At 55.5% G+C, this 22,881-nt stretch overlaps 1 protein-coding gene across 3 annotated transcripts in view; it reads right to left on the minus strand.

The window, feature by feature from the left end:
- TELO2 (telomere maintenance 2) overlaps nucleotides 1–11,760 on the minus strand; it is a 39,682-nt gene extending 27,922 nt beyond the window's left edge. For 2 of the 3 annotated variants that reach the window (XM_075898997.1, XM_075898995.1), the window contains exons 1-7: nucleotides 11,631–11,760; nucleotides 7,244–7,590; nucleotides 5,383–5,660; nucleotides 5,185–5,253; nucleotides 2,665–2,812; nucleotides 2,211–2,313; nucleotides 1,216–1,284 (exon numbers count right to left, since the gene is read on the minus strand). In XM_075898997.1, coding sequence (XP_075755112.1) covers nucleotides 1,216–1,284; nucleotides 2,211–2,313; nucleotides 2,665–2,812; nucleotides 5,185–5,253; nucleotides 5,383–5,660; nucleotides 7,244–7,575 — 999 coding nt within the window. In that variant the 5' untranslated portion in view covers nucleotides 7,576–7,590; nucleotides 11,631–11,760. Of the gene's footprint in view, nucleotides 1–1,215; nucleotides 1,285–2,210; nucleotides 2,314–2,664; nucleotides 2,813–5,184; nucleotides 5,254–5,382; nucleotides 5,661–7,243; nucleotides 7,695–11,630 lie in introns of all 3 variants that reach the window. The other variant, XM_075898996.1, reaches the window with a different exon arrangement.
- Between the last annotated feature and the right edge of the window lie 11,121 nt (nucleotides 11,761–22,881).

Below are 22,881 nucleotides of genomic sequence, written 5' to 3' on the forward strand. Positions count from 1 at the left end.
CACATTCTCCATCAAACACACAGGACTGACCCCGATGTCCAAGCTCTGAACATCCCAGTCGCAGCCCAATGGAGTCAGGCTGCCATGGACCCGGCTACACAGAAACTGACCCAAGTCGCAGTTACGCAGCTCAGTGGAATAAACCAGTGTAAGAGAACGGCTGTTACAGAAGGGGAGCTGGTTACATTCATGCAGGGTAGGTCCATTAGTGGCTATTAGCCAGGCTGGGTAGGGCTGGTGTCCCTAGACTCTGTCAAAGGCTGGGAATGGGCAAGAGGGAGTGATCACTGGGTGGTTCCCTGTGCTGTTCACTCCCTCTGGGACACCAGGCATTGGCCACTGTGGGCAGACAGGACACTGTGTTTACATGGACTTCTGGTCTGACCCAGCCTGGCCATTCTGATGGGAAAGCCAGTCTCTCTGCTCCTCCCCTTGCATCACAGCAGAATGTCTCTGGATTCAGAGCCATTCACCAGTGCTTCAGGTGTGGCTTGAGAATGATTTGAAGCAATAAGGAATACGTCTTCCCCACAGCATTGTAGCTCGCTGCCTCCCCCGTGCTGGCTAAAATTGGTGTTAATGGATCTGCACTGTCTGAAGGAACACGTTTTAAAAAACTCTTAAATCGCGAATAGAAAGAAGAGCTAAGAGGAGCTTAGTATTACAAAGGCTTATCAGAAACACCAAGAAAACGACTGTTACGTTTCACTTAGCGGCTTCCCACTCAGACCTCAGAACAGGCTCTCTGCTCTACTGCCCTAGAAACCACGAGGAGGCTCTTACAAGCACACAGGGCTGGCTTTCAGGGGCCTATTTCCACCTGTCCCTGACTTGCTCTCTTTGGAGAAGTCATTTCAAATCACTTCTCCCCCTCCCCTTCTCCACAAAACGGAATGGGTCAAATTAGCCTCCCAACCAGGGGAGTGGTGCTGCTGGGAGACCACCGGTGTAGGGGTTACAGAAATACAACCGATCATTAGAAACTGTGGAAGGACTGTGGCCTGGTGAAGGGGGCACCCCCCAGTGGCCATTTTATTATTCTAGAGAGGAGACAGACAGGCAGCCACGCCTAGGAAGAGGACTTTTCTGCTAGGCTTTGAATGAGGCCATGCAGCTCTGCCCAGGACCACTGGGGGGACATGCTCTAGCGCCCCTCGCACAGCCCGGACCGGGGACAGGGAGTAAACGTTCAAACTCAATATACAGCTCCCTCACCTTGATCAATAAGGAACGTCGAAGGCCATCTAGGGCCAGGTAGCCAAGGAGGCTCTGGAGCACTGCAGTCTACAATGACAACATGGGGTTAGTCACACTGACAGGCAGCAAGGACCTTACACACGCGCGCTCCCGCCTCATTCTGAGGGACTGGATCAGAGTTTTCAGGGCCCAAAGACTGCGCAGAGGTTAAGCAAGCCCACAGCACTCAGAACAGTTAAGAGCTGAACTTCCAGGCTGGGTATTTCAGATCAAACCATTTCAGTGACATCTGTGGCACCCAAGACAGGGCTTCTAGTAAAAACCCCAGTAGTGGCAGCCAATCCATGCACAGCAAGTCTCAGTTAACATACCGCTCCTATTATAGAACAGAAACATGGAGAAATCGGGAAATCTTGTCCTACCCTCCCCCATCCAGAATAGTCGATGCTCCAGAACATAAGGCATCACATTCTCCACCCTCCTGGGCTCATGCTCCCCTATTGCCCTCGTTCACCTCCACATCATTTCTCTCCAACCTCAGAGGATACAGATCATTCCAAACTGAGCACAGAGCTCTCCTCCAGCACACCAGCATTCCCTGTAAGCGGAGCACTTGGGCAGCCACCCAGGAGAGATTTAAGTGCTGCCCAGCTGATTAGCAGAGCACCCACAGCTGGCAGCATGTTTTTCTAGTGATGGTGCACATCTGCATATACTTCAGTGCATATAACAGCATTTATTCCACACATGGCTAACAAAAATTAGAGGGAACACTGCAGTGCACTCCTCCTTCCTCTCCTCTTAGGTGTGTGTGTGGGGGAGGGGGGTCACACTTGCTCCCAGTCTTCCCCCTGGATTCTAGATGGATCAGGGCCCACAGTAGTGGCAGCCAGGACCCTCAGACTCTTCTAAATCCCTGGCTTACTTGGGCAAGAATTCAGCACTTTGACAGATGTTGGCCTTCCTCAGAGCCAGGAGGGTTTACTCCCCCTACCGCAACGCAGCGCCCTTACCTCACAGCCGTACTGCAGGAGTAGCAGCTTCTGGGTCAGCACAAACTGAGCTTTCTTGTTTTTCACAACCAGGTTCCCCAGTAATCGAGACAAGACATCCGCCCTAGCAAGACAGGTCAGCAGCCATCTGTCAGGGAGCCATTTCTCTGAACTGCTTCAGGCCAATTTCAATCAGATCATGATTTTGTAAGTTGCTGCCCATTTGAAACATGACCAAGCGTTGCAGATCAACCAAACCGCTTCCATGCCATGCTGCCACACATCTACAGAAGGGATTATTGTACCCTAGTGCTGTATGAAATGGTGCTCAAGGACTGACACGAAGGAATCACCAGCTAGTCCAGTCCCAACTCTCCCAGAAAGTGGTGCCATGTAAAAAGATGGCACATAGTCTAAGCGCCTTTAGCGTACAGGTGCAGTTAGAATCCTTCTCCCCCACATCTTGATTCCTTACCCCGGTGCTGTCTGAACAAAGCCGCAGACTGCAGCTTCCATCCAGCGATCTGGCACACGTTCCACCAGTCGCCAGCACACCCTCTGCCAGACGCAGTCCGCCTCAGTGAGCTCCACTAGACAGGGCACCAGCTTATTCAGAATTTCTCCTGCATTGGGAGAGAACAGAAGGAATCTTTGACTGGAGGGAGCTGGGGCAATAGCCCACTGCACAGTGATTTACAAAATCAGGCTGCTTCTGGAGAGACACACGTGAAGACAATGCCCCTTCCAAGAACATGAGAACGGCCACACGGGGTCAGACCCAAGGTCCACCCAGTCCAGAGTCCTGTCCCGGTGCCCCAGAGGGAGTGAACAGAAACGGGGAATCATCACTTGATCCCTCCCGTCACCCATTCCAGCCTCTGACAAATAGAGGCCAGGGACACCTCCCTGCCCATCCTGGCTAAATCGCTTCCACGTCTCTTCCTCACGGGGGGTAGGGATGTAAAGGGCGGGAGGGAGGAAGGGCAGACCCCAGGGATTCAGAAGAGCCGGAGGCTTCTGGCTGCTACTGCCCATTCCAATACAAGCTCTCCCCAGGGATACAACACACAATTCTTCTCCTGGGTGTGCCCTGCCTGCCGGTTCCTCTAGACTGTCACGTGTAGCCCTAGCAGCAGAGATACTGGCAGAGCAGGTGGGAGCTCACGCCATGTGTCTCAACTGAGCACAGGTGAATCCGACTGGTTCCAGCTGTGTATTTGCCTGTGTGTTAAACAGTAGGAATGAGAACGACAAGGGTGTGATCAGTGTTTACACTTTATGAAATGTTTGTAAGAGGCTGCGTGCATTAATCGCATTTATGTCTGTATGCTTTAAGGCAGCATTTCTCCAAGTGGTCCATGGATCCACTCTGAGAAACCTGCTAACGGGCCGCTCTGGTTTGTTTATTTACCAGCTCCACAGCCACGGAGCCTCATTGGCTGCAAACAGCAAACCAGAGCCAAGGGAGCTGCGAAGCTGCATAGTCCGTAAATAAACTGGAGCGGCCAGTTAGCAGGTTTCACAGAGTGGATCCGCCGACCCCTTTGAGAAACACTGCTACAAAAGTAACACGTAAGTGCTTGCTCTACAACTGTAAATCACCAGAGAGAAGAGAAGAACTAACAAGTTTGAAATACTAGTTTTCCTACAGGAAATGTTTTCAGAGGACAAAACACTTTGCTGATTGCTCCCTCACAACCCCACCCCTCAGTAGGTATGTGAATGGTTAGCAGTTAACTGGTGGGGAACTAGTCCAGTCCAGCAGGGTCTGCAGTGGACAGGGGGTACTCCACTCATCCTGTATAAGTGATTAACCAGTTAAACGTTATATCGGTGAATTGATTACATGGAACTTTACATCTCTACCCCACGCGAAGAGGAAATATGCAAGTGATTTGCTCCCAAGAAATCATTGGGATTGATTCTGCAGAAGAGGGGAAAGGAATAAAAAACCCTAACAAGAAGGAATTGAATCTTTTGTGCAGCTTACGCTCTGAGGCGCAAGGGTTACTAAGCATGAGCAAAAGATTCTCAGGTCTTGGCCAGAGCTATCCCTAAAGGCTATACAGAGATTGCTTATTACAGAAGCTACTATTACATTCTAATCTCAAATTTCAAGTTTGTGTGTATATATCCATTGACCTCTTTTAACCTTGTAAAAAATGCGTTTCCATTTTGTAGTGAATACATTTTTAGCTACAGCCAATCCTATAATAAATTATGAGCTGTCTTTGGTGTGAGACATTAGGTGCAAGTGAATGGGAGTAACCTAATTTGTTCGTCTTTAAAGTGCTACCAGACTATTTGTTGTTTTTTTAACTAAATACTGTTGTGATTTTTGAGGTAAGGAACCATCTATCACAAAAGAAAGCTTACCTAAGAGGCAAAACAGATGACAGCATGATGGAGGACTGTCTGTGGATCCAGTTACGGGTGTTCTAGCACTTGAGGAATTTACATTTGATAACTGGCTGGTGAAATCTAAGTATAGAACTCACAACTAATTTGGAGTTTGTGCCTTGCTTCTTATCAACCTGGCCTGTGGTTTGTACCCCTGCTCTCAAGTCACTGCAGGATAGCTTGGCAGTAGCTTCCAGGAATTCCTTGTTTGAAGTAGGACATTGGAACCCCTTTCCTAACCTCCCCATCTGTTTCATGCAGCCATCACCTGCTCCAAAACACTGTGAAACCAAAACAAAGGCTCATCACACACAGACACACACAGCCTGTTATTTAGGGCCTGTGATTTTTAACATACTAGTGATTACAATGCATTCTCAGAACCTTAAGCTGGCATCTCATTCCCTATGGGAGGAGAAGAGAACACACTCGAATCAGCCAGGAGGCAAGAGAGCTGGGTGGCAGATACACAGCTGTGCTGCCTCAGAGAGGAACGCAGACCTCTCTCTGATACTGACCACCCAATCACATTCTCAGTTCCTTAGTGGTGTGATTCTGTCATACCCTTTACCCCAAAGCCAGGCTTGGCACTCACTTTGTCTCCCATGCATGCACACCTTCCCCAGCACCTGTGACACGAAGGAGACAGAACAGTCCAAGCCACCTGTGGTAAAATGAGATACATGCTTAATGAAATACTTGCCATCAGCACCTTTCTGGGGGCAGCTTATCAGGAAGCCTCCCCTCGTGTTCTCACTCGCTCAGTACAGCAGCAACTGGTCTGCAATCTCACCTCGCAGAGAGTCACAGATCCTCTGCAACACTTGGATAATTTCAGTAGCCAGCAGAGGGAAGTAGTTTTGTGGGAAGAATACAGGCAAATTATTCCCCTGGAGTTTGTTGCACAAGTGGTCAGGCAGACACACAACTTTGTTGAGGAGGGTCTCTTGGAATGTGGGTGAACCAGCTTGTGCCTGCTGGTGACAGACCTCCCACATGAGAGCCGACATGCCTCCCAGCTGCAGAAACTGTTCCAGGATGCTAATGAGCTTCATCAAGCGAAAGCCAGGACTGGAAAAAAAATGAATAGCCCCCCCACACACACACACAGTTAATGAACGAAGAGGATCATGCCACTGTCTGTGGTGATCCCATCAGCTACGGCATAGTGCCACAAAGCGCCAGAAAGCAGCTGAAGGTTAGCAGTGAGTTAATCCTGCCCGTACAGCTCCTTCCCTCCCTGAATCTCATCGCTCTCCACACACGTTACCAAATTCAGCCTCACACCTCCCCAGGAAATGGGCAAGAACCATTTCAAAGTTCTCAAGGTACCACAGGAAGCCAATGGCAGAACTAGAAATAGAAGTCAGGTCTCCTGGTTCCCTTCGCAGTGTTTTAAACATATCACAACCCTCTATAAATATAGTATTATACCTTCTACTTTTGGACTCTAAGGGTACGTCTAGACTACATGCCTCTGGCGACAGAGGCATGTAGATTAGGCTACCAGACATAGTAAAATGAAGCGACGATTTAAATAATCACCGCTTCATTTAAATTTACATGACTGCCGCGCTGAGCTGATCAGCTGTTTGTCGGCTCAGCGCGATAGTCTGGACGCGCGGGTGTCGACATCAAAGGTATTTGTCGACCACCCAGGTATGCCTCCTGGGATGAGGCTTACCTGGGTGGTCGACAAATACCTTTGATGTGTTAAGGCCTCTCTATGCCCCAACTACATCTGAGCCTGGGGATTTGATTCAGCAATGTAAAACTTAGATCAATTAACTAGCCAAACAGTCAATGGGATTTCCATCAACTATTTGAACAGTCTAAAAGGGCGCCTCTGCCTTTGAACTGTAGCAAGAGCCCTACGAGGCTCTTGCTACCGTTCAAAAGCGGAAGCCCCATAGGAGTGCACGGCCAGCAGGGTACTGGCTCCCTGCAGCACCTGAGCATTTAAAATGTACAAGAGACCCAGTGGGGCACTTGTTCATTTCAAAAGGAAGCCCCACAGGGGGAGTCCCCTGCTTGTCCCATGCTCCCTGGGGGCTTCTGCTTTTGAAATGTACAAGAGCCCTGTTGGGTCTCTCATACATTTCAAGAGCAGAATTGCAGCAGAAGCGGCATGAGTGAAGAGTGCTTCAGTCCCCACTTACGCCATTTCCCCCTGTGCCTCTACCTCCCCTGCCCCATGTGGGGTCAGTGCTGGGGGGGACGACCAGCTTTTCAGCCAGCTCCCCCCAGCATTAGCACCTGCACCCCTGCCTTGCTGCCTCTCTCTAAAAAAGGCAGCAAGGGGGGGAAGCAACTAGTCACATCATTAGTCAACTATCTGATAAGCTTATGCTTATCAGATAATCTACTAGTTGCTTACTTCCCCTGATTCGAACACATTGTTCTGTCATATCCTTACAATTGCAATGTATGGTATAGGCAGGCCAGTGCCCATACTCAAAACCCAGACTGAAGCCCTGAAAATGTCCAGAAAGTTAGCATGCCTCAGAGACACGGCTACAAACAGAAGTCTTTTCTGAACTAAACCGAAGCCATGGTTGCCAGATCTTCTGACTAGCTTGGAATTTTAGTGCAAAGGACGTAACATGTTTGCAGGCTTTTAGAGTTAACACATATGGAAACAAAGCCAAGCATACCCAGTAGAAATGATGGAGTCCAGCAGAACCAGAAAGGCTTGATCCGCTGGCCCTTCCAAGAAAAAGCTATCCCATAATTCCTTTTGCTGATCAGATGTAAGTAGTTCCATCCAATCTGCACTCAGGTTACTAACAAGACTTCGCAGAAAGGCAGAAAAATGCAATTGGGTAAATTCCTCTCTCTCCTTTAGGGGGGCTTGGTTTTCCGTTCCACCTAGATAGCACTTAATTGTACCAAGCACCTCCGAGATCTGGACTCCATCCCTGGAAGAGGAAAGGGTGTTGATGGCTTCTCGTACGGCATGTCTGACTTCCAAGGGCTCAGGATCCATTTGGTAAAGCCTCTTCTGGAACGGATCAAAGGGGAAAATGAAGCAATGCCTGTTGATACCCACTGGCTCTGAAAGGGTACTCTTCTTAGCTTGCAAATAAGAGGAGATTTGCAGACTCACTAGTGGGTGAAGCAAAATACAGGACTATGTAGCACTGTGTCTTCCCCATCGCAAAAGTCCCACATAACTTGGCAGGATGGAAATGATAAATAATAATAATTCATTACTATAAGGTATTCGTATTGCAGTAGCACTTAAGAGTAGAGCTCTGAAAATCTGTAGACCCGCTTTATATCAGTGGATGTGGAGGTCTGGGAACCATTTTTGTGGACTGTGGATCAAATGTGCACGTATCCACACAGGAAATCCCGTCCTGGAACAAGGCCCCATGGCAGAAGGTGATGTATGCACATACAGGGCCTCAGGATGCAGTGTGTTGTTTGCACAGGCACCGAGCTCGGGGCCCTGTGATGCAGTGTGTGGTTTGCACAGGCACCGAGCTCGGGGCCCTAGGATGCAGTGTGTGGTTTGCACAGGCACCGAGCTCGGGGCCCTAGGATGCAGTGTGTGGTTTGCACAGGCACCGAGCTCGGGGCCCTAGGATGCAGTGTGTGGTTTGCACAGGCACCGAGCTCGGGGCCCTAGGATGCAGTGTGTGGTTTGCACAGGCACCGAGCTCGGGGCCCTAGGATGCAGTGTGTTGTTTGCACAGGCACCGAGCTCGGGGCCCTAGGATGCAGTGTGTGGTTTGCACAGGCACCGAGCTCGGGGCCCTAGGATGCAGTGTGTTGTTTGCACAGGCACCGAGCTCGGGGCCCTAGGATGCAGTGTGTTGTTTGCACAGGCACCGAGCTCGGGGCCCTAGGATGCAGTGTGTGGTTTGCACAGGCACCGAGCTCGGGGCCCTAGGATGCAGTGTGTTGTTTGCACAGGCACCGAGCTCGGGGCCCTGTGATGCTGGGTGCTGTACACACAGGGCTTTAGGACAGGAGGCACCAGCATGCACACACACGGCCTCGGCTCGCTGGGCACATGCATTAGGGACGTGAGCGGTTAACTGATGAGCACTACAGTTACTGAGGTAGGTTACCAGCTACAGTCACCAGGGGAGGTTGAAGCAGTTCACCAGCCGCAGCCAGTGTCCCTCTCTCAGCCGTGCTGCAGCCCCGTTCACAGGTGACTAATCAGCCCCACCAGGCAGGGGCTCAGGGCTCGGTAAACACCCGTGAAGCAGTTTAGTGGGGACATGGCCACCGCCATTAGCCAGCTGAGGAATTACACCCCTGGTGCGCACCGCGCCTGGGACGGGGGAAACGGCTGGCAAAGCGCCAGCTCCCTCATAGGGCCTGTCCTTATGTACACCCCCCAACACACACACACTGCACACTACACCCACATGCACACACAGCACCTTGCACACACACAGCACGCTACACCCCCCCACACAGCACCCTGCACACACACAGCACGCTACACCCCCCACACACAGCACCCTGCACACACACAGCACGCTACACCCCTCCACACACAGCACCTTGCAAACACACAGCACGCTACACCCCCCCACACACAGCACCTTGCAAACACACAGCACGCTACACCCCCCCACACACAGCACCCTGCACACACACAGCACGCTACACCCCCCCACACACAGCACCCTGCACACACACAGCACGCTACACCCCCCCACACACAGCACCCTGCACACACACAGCACGCTACACCCCCCCACACAGCACCCTGCACACACACAGCACGCTACACCCCCCCACACACAGCACCCTGCACACACACTGCACGCTACACCCCTCCACACACACACTGCACGCTACACCCACATGCGCACACACAGCACCTTGCACACACAAAGCACGCTACACCCCCCCACACAGCACCCTGCACACACACAGCACGCTACACCCCCCCACACACAGCACCCTGCACACACACTACACGCTACACCCCCCCCCCCACAGCACCCTGCACACACACTGCACGCTACACCCCCCACACACAGCACCCTGCACACACACTGCACGCTACACCCCTCCACACACAGCACCCTGCAAACACACTGCACGCTACACCCCCCACACACAGCACCCTGCAAACACACTGCACGCTACACCCCCCACACACAGCACCCTGCACACACACTGCACGCTACACCCCCCCCACACAGCACCCTGCACACACACAGCACGCTACACCCCCCCACACACAGCACCCTGCACACACACTGCACGCTACACCCACCCAAAACACACACACTGCACACTACACCCACATGCACACACAGCACCTTGCACACACACTGCACGCTACACCCCCCCACACACACACTGCACACTACACCCACATGCACACACAGCACCCTGCACACACACAGCACGCTACACCCCCACACACAGCACCTTGCACACACACAGCACGCTACACCCCCCCCCACACAGCACGCTACACCCCCCCACACAGCACCTTGCACACACACAGCACGCTACACCCCCCCACACACAGCACCCTGCACACACACAGCACCCTGCACACACACAGCACCCTGCACCCCCCCCACACACAGCACCTTGCACACACACTGCACACTACACCCACATGCACACACACAGCACGCTACACCCCCCCACACAGCACCCTGCACACACACTGCACGCTACACCCCCACACACAGCACCCTGCAAACACACTGCACGCTACACCCCCACACACAGCACCCTGCACACACACTGCACGCTACACCCCCCCACACACAGCACGCTAGACCCCCCCACACACAGCACCTTGCACACACACAGCACGCTACACCTGCACACACACAGCACGCTACACCCACACACACACACACAGCACTCTGCAAACACACTGCACGCTACACCCCCACACACAGCACCCTGCACACACACTGCATGCTACACCCCCCCACACAGCACGCTACACCCCCCACACACAGCACCCTGCACACACACAGCACGCTACACCCCCCCACACACAGCACCCTGCACACACACTGCACGCTACACCCCCCCACACACAGCACCCTGCACACACACTGCACGCTACACCCCCCCACACATAGCACGCTACACCCCCCCACACACAGCACCCTGCACACACACACAGCACGCTACACCCCCCCACACACAGCACCCTGCACACATACAGCACGCTACACCCCCCACACAGCACCTTGCACACACACTGCACGCTACACCCCCCACACACAAAGCACCCTGCACACACACTGCACGCTACACCCCCCCCACACAGCACCCTGCACACACACTGCACGCTACACCCCCTCACACACAGCACCCTGCACACACACTGCACGCTACACCCCCCCACACACAGCACCTTGCACACACACTGCACGCTACACCCCCACACACACAGCACCCTGCACACACACTGCACGCTACGCCCCCCCACACAGCACCTTGCACACACACTGCACGCTACGCCCCCCCCCACACAGCACCTTGCACACACACTGCACGCTACGCCCCCCACACACAGCACCCTGCACACACACTGCACGCTACGCCCCCCCACACACAGCACCCTGCACACACACTGCACGCTACACCCCCCCACACACAGCACCCTGCACACACACTGCACGCTACGCCCCCCCACACACAGCACCCTGCACACACACTGCACGCTGCACCCCCCCCACACACACTGCACGCTGCACCCCCACACACACACACTGCACGCTGCACCCCCCACACACACACACTGCACGCTGCACCCCCCACACACACACACTGCACGCTGCACCCCCCACACACACACACTGCACGCTGCACCCCCCCACACACACTGCACGCTGCACCCCCCCACACACACTGCACGCTGCACCCCCCACACACACACACTGCACGCTACCACCCCCCCCACACACACTGCACGCTGCACCCCCCCCCCACACACACGCTGCACGCTCCACCCTCCCCACACACTGCACGCTGCACCCCCCCACACACGCTGCACCCCCAGTCCGCTCCGCTCCGCCCCTCCCCCCGCGCACTCACCCGCGGGCTCTTCCCGCCGACACGGTCCCGGCCCCGCCGCAGATTCGCGTAGCGCGGCCCGTGGCGAATCCGCCGATCTGGCTCCGCAGGCTGGAGCTGGCCGGTCTGAAAGCGACCGCGCGCGGCAGGGAGCGGCCCCTCCCACCCCGCTCACCCACGTGGGCTTTCCCGCAGCGCGCGCTGCGACTGGCTCGGCCGCGTGCACTGAGCTCCCCCCGCCCCCAGGCGTGTGCGCGCGCCAGCCTTCGAGTGCAGGGTCTGAGCCTGCACCCCATGAGCCAGAGCCCCCCCCCCGGCCCCCAATCACCCTGCACCCCCCGGCCCCCCCAATCACCCTGCACCCCCCGGCCCCCAATCACCCTGCACCCCCCGGCCCCCAATCACCCTGCACCCCCCGGCCCCCCAATCACCCTGCACCCCCCATCGCCCCCCCGAATCACCCTGCACCCCCCGGCCCCCCAATCACCCTGCACCCCCCATCGCCCCCCCCGAATCACCCTGCACCCCCCATCGCCCCCCCAATCACCCTGCACCCCCCGGCCCCCAATCACCCTGCACCCCCCATCGCCCCCCCGAATCACCCTGCACCCCCCGGCCCCCCCAATCACCCTGCACCCCCCGGCCCCCAATCACCCTGCACCCCCCATCGCCCCCCCGAATCACCCTGCACCCCCCGGCCCCCCCAATCACCCTCCACCCCCCATCGCCCCTCCGAATCACCCTGCACCCCCCGGCCCCCCAATCACCCTGCACCCCCCGGCCCCCCAATCACCCTGCATCCCCCATCGCCCCCCCCGAATCACCCTGCACCCCCCGGCCCCCCAATCACCCTGCACCCCCCGGCCCCCCCAATCACCCTCCACCCCCCATCGCCCCCCCGAATCACCCTGCACCCCCAATCACCCTCCACCCCCCATCGCCCCCCTGAATCACCCTGCACCCCCCGGCCCCCCCAATCACCCTCCACCCCCCATCGCCCCTCCGAATCACCCTGCACCCCCCGGCCCCCCAATCACCCTGCACCCCCCGGCCCCCCAATCACCCTTCGCCCCCCCGAATCACCCTGCACCCCCCATGGCCCCCCTGAATCACCCTGCACCCCCCCGGGCCCCCCAATCACCCTGCACCCCCCATCGCCCCCCCGAATCACCCTGCACCCCCCGGCCCCCCAATCACCCTGCACCCCCCATCGCCCCCCCGAATCACCCTGCATCCCCCATCGCCCCCCCCGAATCACCCTGCATCCCCCGGCCCCCCAATCACCCTGCACCCCCCGGGCCCCCCAATCACCCTCCACCCCCCATCGCCCCCCCGAATCACCCTGCACCCCCAATCACCCTCCACCCCCCATCGCCCCCCTGAATCACCCTGCACCCCCCGGGCCCCCCAATCACCCTGCACCCCCCATCGCCCCCCCGAATCACCCTGCACCCCCCGGCCCCCCCAATCACCCTCCACCCCCCATCGCCCCCCCGAATCACCCTGCACCCCCCGGCCCGCCCAATCACCCTCCACCCCCCATCGCCCCCCCCGAATCACCCTGCACCCCCCGGCCCCCCCAATCACCCTCCACCCCCCATCGCCCCCCCGAATCACCCTGCACCCCCCGGCCCCCCCAATCACCCTCCACCCCCCATCGCCCCCCCTGAATCACCCTGCACCCCCCGGTCCCCCAATCACCCTGCACCCCCCATGGCCCCCCTGAATCACCCTGCACCCCCCATCGCCCCCCCGCATCACCCTGCACCCCCCAATCACCCTGCACCCCCCGAGTCCCCCAATCACCCTGCACCCCCCATTGCCCCCCTGAATCACCCTGCACCCCCCGAGCCCCTCCCAATCACCCTGCACCCCCCATCGCCCCCCCGAATCACCCTGCACCCCCATGAGCCAGAGCTCCCTGGCCCCCCCAATCACCCTGCACCCCCTGAGCCCACATGAGCCAGAGCCCCCCTGAGCTCCCCGAATCACCCTGCACCCCCTGAGCCCTGAGCCTCCCTCCACATCACCCTGCACCCCCATGAGCCAGAACCCCCCTGAGTCCCCCCGAATCACCCTGCACCCTCTGAGCCCCTCTGAGCCCCCCTCCACATCACCCTGCACCCCCATGAGCCAGAGCCCCCCTGAGCCTCCCCTGAGCCCCCCTCCGAATCACCCTGCACCCCCCCATCGCCCAGAGCCCCTCTCACCCCCCTCCAAATCACCCTGCACCCCCATCGCCCTTAGCCCCTCTGAGCCTCCCTCCAAATCACCCTGCACCCCCATTCCCCAGAGCCCCTCTGAGCCCCCCTCCGAATCACCCTGCCCCTTCATTCCCCTGAGCCCTTCTGACCCCCCTCTGAATCACCCTGCACCCCCATCGCCCTTAGCCCCTCTGAGCCCCCCTCCAAATCACCCTGCACCCTCATCCCCCTGAGTGCCTCTGAGCCCCCCTCCGAATCACCCTGCACCCTCATCCCCCTGAGTGCCTCTGAGCCCCCCTCCAAATCACCCTGCACCCCCATCACCCTGACCCCTCTGAGCACCCCTTCAAATCACCTTGCACCCCATCCCCTGAGTGCCTCTGAGCACCCCTTCAAATCACCCTGCACCCCCCATCACCCTGATACCCTCTGATCCCCCTCCAAATCACCCTGCACCCCTCATCACCCTGACCCCTCTGAGCCCCCCTCCAAATCACCCTGCACCCCCATTCCCCTGAGCCCCCTCCAAATCACCCTGCACCCCCATCACCCTGACCCCTCTGAGCACCCCTTCAAATCACCTTGCACCCCATCCCCTGAGTGCCTCTGAGCACCCCTTCAAATCACCCTGCACCCCCCATCACCCTGATACCCTCTGATCCCCCTCCAAATCACCCTGCACCCCTCATCACCCTGACCCCTCTGAGCCCCCCTCCAAATCACCCTGCACCCCCATCCCCCTGAGCCCCCCTCCAAATCACCCTGCACCCCCATCCCCCTGAGCCCCCCTCCAAATCACCCTGCACCCCCATCCCCCTGAGCCCCTATGACCCCCCTCCGAAACACCCTGCACCCCCATCGCCCTGAGGCCCTCTGAGCCCCTCCAAATCACCCTGCACCCCCATCACACTGACCCCTCTGAGCACCCCTTCAAATCACCTTGCACCCCATCCCCTTGATCCCCTCTGAGCCCCCCTCCACATCACCCTGCACCCCCATGACCCAGAGCCCCCCTGAGCCCTCCCGTATCACCCTGCAGCCCCTGAGCCCCTCTGAGCCCCCCTCCACATCACCCTGCACCCCCATGACCCAGAGCCCCCCTGAGCCCTCCCGTATCACCCTGCACCCCCTGAGCCCCCCTCCACATCACCCTGCACCCCCATGACCCAGAGCCCCCTGAGCCTCCCCTGAGCCCCCCTCCGAATCACCGTGCACCCCCCCATCGCCCAGAGCCCCTCTGACCCCCCTCCAAATCACCCTGCACCCCCATCGCCCCTCTGAGCTCCCCTGAGCCTCCCTCCAAATCACCCTGCACCCCCATTCCCCAGAGCCCCTCTGAGCCCCCCTCCGAATCACCCTGCCCCTTCATTCCCCTGAGCCCTTCTGACCCCCCTCTGAATCACCCTGCACCCCCATCGCCCTTAGCCCCTCTGAGCCCCCCTCCAAATCACCCTGCACCCTCATCCCCCTGAGTGCCTCTGAGCCCCCCTCCAAATCACCCTGACCCCTCTGAGCACCCCTTCAAATCACCTTGCACCCCATCCCCTGAGTGCCTCTGAGCACCCCTTCAAATCACCCTGCACCCCCCATCACCCTGATACCCTCTGATCCCCCTCCAAATCACCCTGCACCCCTCATCACCCTGACCCCTCTGAGCCCCCCTCCAAATCACCCTGCACCCCCATTCCCCTGAGCCCCCTCCAAATCACCCTGCACCCCCCCATCACCCTGACCCCTCTGAGCCCCCCTCTGAATCACCCTGCACCCCCATCCCCCTGAGCCCCCCTCCAAATCACCCTGCACCCCCATCCCCCTGACCCCTCTGAGCCCCCCTCCGAAACACCCTGCACCCCCATCGCCCTGAGGCCCTCTGAGCCCCTCCAAATCACCCTGCACCCACATCGCCCTGAGCCCCTCTGAGCCCCCTCCGAATCACCCTGCACCCTCATCCCCCTGAGCCCCTCTGACCCCCCTCCGAATCACCCTGCCCCCCATCGCTTTGAGCCCCCCTGAGCCCCCCTCCGAATCACCCAGCACCCCCATCACCCTAAGCCCCCTCCAAATCACCCTGAGCCCCCCTTCAAATCATAGAACCATAGAGCTGGAAGAGCCCTCAGGAGTCATCAAGTCCAGCCCCCTATCCAAGGCAGGACCAATCCCAACTAAATCAACCCGGCCAGGGCTTTGTCAAGCCGAGACTTAAACACCCCCAGGGATGGAGACTCCACCACCTCCCTAGGTAACCCATCCCAGTACTTCACCACCCGCCTAGGGAGATCGTTTTTCCTGATAACCAACCTAGACCCCCCCCCACTGTAACTTGAGCCCATTGCTCCTTGTTCTGCCACCTGTCACTATTGAGAACAGCCTCTCTCCAGCCTCTTTGGAACCCCCTTTCTGGTAGGTGCAGGCTGCTCTCAAATCCCCCCTCACTCTTCTCTTCTGCAGACTAAACAAACCCAAATCCCTCAGCCTCTCCTCATAGGTCAAGTGCTCCAGCCCCCTCATCATTTTGGTTGCCCTCCTCTGGACCCTCTCCAATGCGTCCGCATCCTTTCTATAGTGGGGGGCCCAGAACTGGACACAATACTCCAGATGTGGCCTCACCAGAGCCGAATAAAGGGGAATAATCACTACTCTGGATCTGCTGGCAATGCCCCTCCTAATGCACCCTAATATTCCATTCTCATGGATTGAAGTGTCATTAGAGGAGGTTTTGGAACAAATAGAAAAACGTAACGTTAACAAATCTCCGGGACTGGATGGCATTCATCCAAGGGTTCTAAAAGAACTCAAATGGGAAATTGCTGAGCTATTATCTGTGGTTTGTAACCTGTCCTTTAAATCGGCTTCTGAACCTAATGACTGGAAGGTAGCCAACGTGACACCAATATTTAAAAAGGGCTTTAGAGGCGATCCTGGCAATTACAGATCGGTAAGTCTAACATCAGTATCAGGCAAATTAGTTGAAACAATAGTGAAGAATAAAATTGTGAGGCATGTAGAAGAACATAATTTATTGGACAAAAGTCAACATGGTTTCTGTAAAGGGAAATCCTGTTTTACTAATCTATTAGAGTTCTTTGAAGGGGTTAACAAACATGCGGACAAGGGGGATCCAGTAGATATAGTATACTTGGATTTTCAGAAAGCCTTTGACAAGCTCCCTCACCAAAGGCTCTTGTGTAAATTACATGGCCATGGGATAAGAGGGAAGGTCCTTCCTTGGATTGAGAACTGGTTAAAAGGCAGGAAACAAAGGGTAGGAATAAATGGTAAATTTTCAGATTGGAGAGGGGTAACTAGTGGTGTCCCCCAAAGGTCAGTCCTGGGACCAATCCTTTTCAACCTATTCATAAATGATCTGGAGAAAGGGGTAAGCAGTGAGGTGGTAAAGTTTGTGGACGATACCAAACTGTTTAGGATAGTCAAGACAGAGGCAGACAGTGAGGGACTCCAAGAAGATCTCACCAAACTGAGTGATTGGGCAACAAAATGGCAAATGAAATTTAATGTGGATAAGTGTAAAGTAATGCACATTGGGAAAAATAACCCCAACTAGACGTACAGTATGATGGGGGCTAATTTGGCTACGACAAATCAGGAAAGAGATCTTGGAGTTATCCTGGACAGTTCTCTGAAAACTTCCACACAGTGTGCAGCGGCGGTCAAAAAGGCAAATAGGATGCTAGGAATTATTAGGAAAGGGATAGAAAATAAGACCCAGAATATCTTACTGCCCCTGTATAAAACTATGGTACGCCCACATCTTGAATACTAGATGTGGTCTCCTCACCTCAAAAAAGATATTTTGGCCTTGGAAAGGGTTCAGAAAAGGGCAACTAAAATGATTAGGGGTTTGGAACGGGTCCCATATGAGGAGAGGTTAAAGAGACTGGGACTTTTCAGTTTGGAAAAGAGGAGACTGAGGGGGATACGATAGAGGTCTATAAAATCATGAGTGGTGTGGAGAGGGCCGATAAAGAAAAGTTATTTATTAGTTCCCTAAATAGAAGAACTAGACGACACCAAATGAAATTAATGGGGAGCAGGTTTAAAACTAATAAAAGAAAGTTCTTCTTCACACAGCGTGTTGTCAACCTGTGGAACTCCTTGCCAGAGGAGGCTGTGAAGGCTAGGACTATAATAGAGTTTAAAGAGAAGCTAGATAATTTCATGGAGGTTAGGTCCATAAAAGGCTATTAGCCAGGGGATAAAATGGTGTCCTTGGCCTCTGTCTGTCAGAGGCTGGAGAGGGATGGCAGGAGACAAATCGCTTGATCATTGTCTTCGGTCCACCCCCTCTGGGGCAGCTGGTGCTGGCCACTGTCGGCAGACAGGATACTGGGCTAGATGGACCTTTGGTCTGACCCAGTACGGCCGTTCTTATGTTCTTATGTTCTCCTTCTTGGCTACAAGGGCACACTGTCGACTCATATCCAGCTTCTCATCCGCTGTAATCCCCAGGTCCTTTTCTTCAGAACTGCTACTTAGCCAGTCAGTCCCCAGCCTGTAACAATTCTTGGGATTCTGCCATCCCTAGTGCAGGACTCCACACTTGTCCTTGTTGAACCTCGTCAGATTTCTTGTGGCCCAATCCTCTATCTGTCCAGATCACTCTGGACCCTTCCCTGCCCTCCAGCGTATCTACCTCTCCCCCATCTTAGTGTCATCCGCAAACTTGCTGAGGGAACAATCCATCCCCTCATCCAGGTCATTAGTAAAAATGTTGAACAAAACCGTTCTTAGAACAGATCCTTGGGGGTACTCCGCTAGAAACCGACCACCAACCTGACATTGAGCCGTTGATCACTACCCGCTGGGCCTGACAGTCTAGCCAGCTTTCTATCCATCTTACAGTCCATTTATCCAATCCACACTCCCTTAACTTGCTGGCAAGAATATTGTGGGAGACCGTTTCAAAAGCCTTGCTAAAGTCAAGGTATATCACATCCACTGACTTTCCAATATCCACAGAGCCATCATAGAAGCTAATCAGATTGGTCAGGCATGACTTACCTTTCGTGAATCCATGTTGACTATTCCTGATCACTTGCTCCTCTTCCAAGTGCTTCAAAATGGATTCCTTGAAGATCCCCTCCATGATTTTTCTGGGGACTGAGGTAAGGCTGACTGGTCTGTAGTTCCCTGGATTGTCCTTCTTCCCTTTTTTGAAGATGGGCGCTACATTTGCCTTTTTCCATTCATCCGGGATCTCTCCCGATCTCCATGAGCTTTCCAAGATAATGGCCAAAGGCTCCGCAAGGACATTTGCCAGCTCCCTCAGTACCCTCGGATGCATTAAATCCAGGCCCATGGATTTGTGTATGTCTAGCTTTTCTAAATAGTTCCTAGCCTGTTCTTTCTCCACCAAGGGCTGTCCACCTCCTTCCCATACCATATTGCCTAGTGCATTAGTCTGGGAGCTTGACCTTGTCCATGAAGACAGAGGTAAAGAAAGCATTGAGTACTTCAGCTTTTCCCACATCTGTCACTAGGTTACCGCCCTCATCCAGTGAGGGCCCCACACCCTCTCTGATCACCCTCTTATTGCTAACATGCCTGTAGAAACCTTTCTTGTTACCCTTCACATCCCTTGCTAGCTGCAATTCCAGCTGGGCTATCGCCTTCCTGATAACCCCCTGCATTCTTGAGCTAGACATTTATACCCCTCCCTAGTCATCTGTCCACATTTCCACTTCTTGTAAGCTTCCTTTCTGTGTTTAAGCTCACCAAGGATTTCTCCGGCAAGCCAATCTGGTCACCTACTACGTTTGCTTTTCTTGCTGCGCATCGAGATGGTTTTTTTCCTGTGCCTTTAATAAGGCTTCTTTAAAATACTGCCAGCTCTCCTGGACTCCTTTCCCCTCATGGAAGCTTCCCAAGGAATCCTGCCCATCAGTTCTCTGAGGGAGTCAAAGTCTGCTTTTCTGAAGTCCAGGGTGTGTATTTTGCTTCTCTCCTTGCTTCCTTTGGTCAGGACCCTGAAATCTACCATCTCATGATCACTGCTTCCCAGGTTGTCACCCACCTCGACTTCCCCTACTAGTTCCTCCCTGTATGTGAGCAGCAGGTCAAGCTGCTCATGGCCCCTGGTTGGTTCCTTCAGCACCTGTGTCAAGACGTTATCCCCAACATTCTCCAAAAACTTCCTGGATTGCCTGTGTACTGCCGTATTGGTCTCTCAACAGATGTCAGGGTGATTAAGGTTCCCCATGAGAACCAGGGCCTGTGATCTGGAAGCTTCTCTCAGTTGTCCGAAGAAAACCTTGTCTACCACATCCACCTGATCTAGTGGTCTATAGCAGACACCAACCACAACATCACCCTGTTGCTTCCACCTCTAAACTTAACCCATAGACTCTCAACAGGCTTTTCTCCCTCTAAATACTGGAGCTCTGAGCAATCATACTGCTTTCTTACATACAATGCAACTCCTCTTCCTTTTCTCCCCCGCCTGTTCTTCCTGAACAGTTTATATCCTTCCACAACAGCGCTCCAGTCATGCCAGTCATCCCACCAAGTCTCTGTTATTCCAATCAAATCATAGTTCTTTGACTGGGCCAGGGCTTCTAATTCTTCCTGTTTGTTTCCCAGGCTATTGCAATTGTGTACAAACACCTTCGATAACCAGTTGATCACCCTGCCTTCTCCATCCGAATCAGGGGACCTCCTTTGTTGCTCGTTCCTCCTTGTGTTCCTTCCCGGTATCCGACTTCCTCACTTACCTCAGGGCTTTGGTCTCTGTCCCCCAACGAACCTAGTTTAAAGCCCTCCTCACTAGATTTGCAAGCCTGCCCCCGAAGATGCTCCTTCCTCTCTTCGTTAGGTGGATCCTATCTTTTCCTAACAATCCTTGTGCCCGGAACAGAGTCCCATGGTCGAAGAAACCAAAGCCCTCTCTGCGACACCACCTGCGCAACCTCGCATTTACGTCCTCAGTTCGACGATCCCTACCCAGATCTTTTCCCTCAACAGGGAGGATGGACGAGAACACCACTTGCGCTTCAAATTCCTTGATCCCTCTTCCCAGCGCTACGTAATCTGCAGTGACCCGCCCAAGGTCATTCTTGGCCGTATCATTAGTTCCCACATGGAGAGTCAGGAAGGGGGAGTGATCCGAAGGTTTAATCACTTTCAGAAGACTCTCAGTCACATCCTGAATGCGAGCTCCCGGTAAGCAGCACACCTCTCGAGACTGCAGGTCTGGACGGCAGAGGGATGACTCAGTCCCTCTTAGGAGGGAGTCCCTGACCACCACCTGTCTTCTTCTTTTGGGGGGAGTGGTCATGGGACCCCCATCCCTAGGACTACGCACCCCATGCCTTCCAGTAGATGGTGTTCCCTTCTGATTTCTTCCCCGAGAGGTCCCTGCCAAAGCATTCTCCCCCGCAGTGCCTGTGGAGAGGGCCTGAAAGCGGTTACTTACCTCTACAGGAATGGGGGATACCTGGGTTGGCCGCCTTCTCCTTCTAGAGGTTACGTGCTGCCAGTTCCCTTCCTTGTCCTGTGCTGCCCTGACTGGCTCTTCAGCCTGCTGTGCCTGCAGGATCGAACGCCGCCGTCTGGCGAGGGAGTCTGCATCCTCGCTGATGGGACAGAGGGTCCATACTTGGACCTCCAGTCCTGCAATGTTTTCTTCTAAAACAGTGACCAGCTTGTACTTAATGCAGAAGAAATCCCGTCTTTGTTCCGGGAGGAAGACAAACATGCACATGCTATGCAGGTAAAAACAGCAGCCCCATCACCATCCGTACCCGCCTTCCTTCGGAGAGATTCCTCAGTTATTCAATGCCTCCTTGAAGGGCAGGAGTGTAGCGAAAAGATGTGAAAGAATGGAGAGTGTATCTCGTCCCCTTCCTAACTCCCTCTCCAAACTCCTCGGTAGCAGCCCGTTAGAACCCCTCTGAGATCCCCTCCAAATCACCCTGAGCCCCATAGCCCCCCTCCAAATCACCTTGAGCCCCATAGCCCCCCTCCAAATCACCTTGAGCCCCCCTCCAAATCACCCTGAGCCCCATAGCCCCCCTCCAAATCACCCTGAGCCCCCCTCCAAATCACCCAGAGCCCCCCTCCAAATCACCCTGAGCCCCATAGCCCCCCTCCAAATCACCCAGAGCCCCCCTCCAAATCACCCAGAGCCCCATAGCCCCCCTCCAAGTCACCCAGAGCCCCCCTCCAAATCACCCAGAGCCCCATAGCCCCCCTCCAAGTCACCCAGAGCCCCCCTCCAAATCACCCAGAGCCCCATAGCCCCCCTCCAAGTCACCCAGAGCCCCCCTCCAAATCACCCAGAGCCCCATAGCCCCCCTCCAAATCACCCAGAGCCCCCCTCCAAATCACCCAGAGCCCCATAGCCCCCCTCCAAGTCACCCAGAGCCTCCCTCCAAATCACCCAGAGCCCCATAGCCCCCCTCCAAATCACAAGCTCCCCATCAGGCAGCGCGGTGGGGATCTGGCTTGGGGTGCAGGGACAATGGGACTCTGCAGGGGATCTGGATGGAGGATGGAGAGGTGGGGTCTGAGTGTGGCGGAGCTCAATAAGTGCATTCCAGAGGCTTGGGGCGGGGGAGCTGACAGCCACACTGGGCCCCTGAGCACAGTGCAGGGGAAGAAGTTGACTCGACTCCACACTCCCAAAAGGGGTAGGGCCTTCGGTGGAAGGGACGGGGCCAGGGCAGCGAGTGCCAGGGCAGCCCCCTCCTCCCTCCCCGGTCCTTAGAGCCGCCAGGAGCGTGCCATGCAGCGCTCTAGCTGTGATTGACAGGGCCTGCGGCTCTGGGCATTCTCACTGACAGCCGGGTGCCAGAGCCCTTTAGAATTGCCAGGCCCTGGGGCATTTGCCTCCTTTGCCCTCCGTCAGCAGGCCTGGCTAGGGGAACGGGGCTTGATGAGGTGGGGTGGCTGGATCCATTTGCAGCTCCTTCCAGATCAGGGCATTGGGCCTTATGGGGCTCCCTGGAGGAGGCCAGGGGATAGGAGCGCAGCTACAAAAGTCCTTCCATTCCTGGCCTGTCTCTCACATGCAGAGGAATGGCCAGAACCCATCTTTAATGTCATGCAAGTCT

This window comes from Pelodiscus sinensis, chromosome 16, assembly GCF_049634645.1.
Source record: "Pelodiscus sinensis isolate JC-2024 chromosome 16, ASM4963464v1, whole genome shotgun sequence".
Classification (NCBI taxonomy): Eukaryota; Metazoa; Chordata; order Testudines; family Trionychidae; genus Pelodiscus; species Pelodiscus sinensis.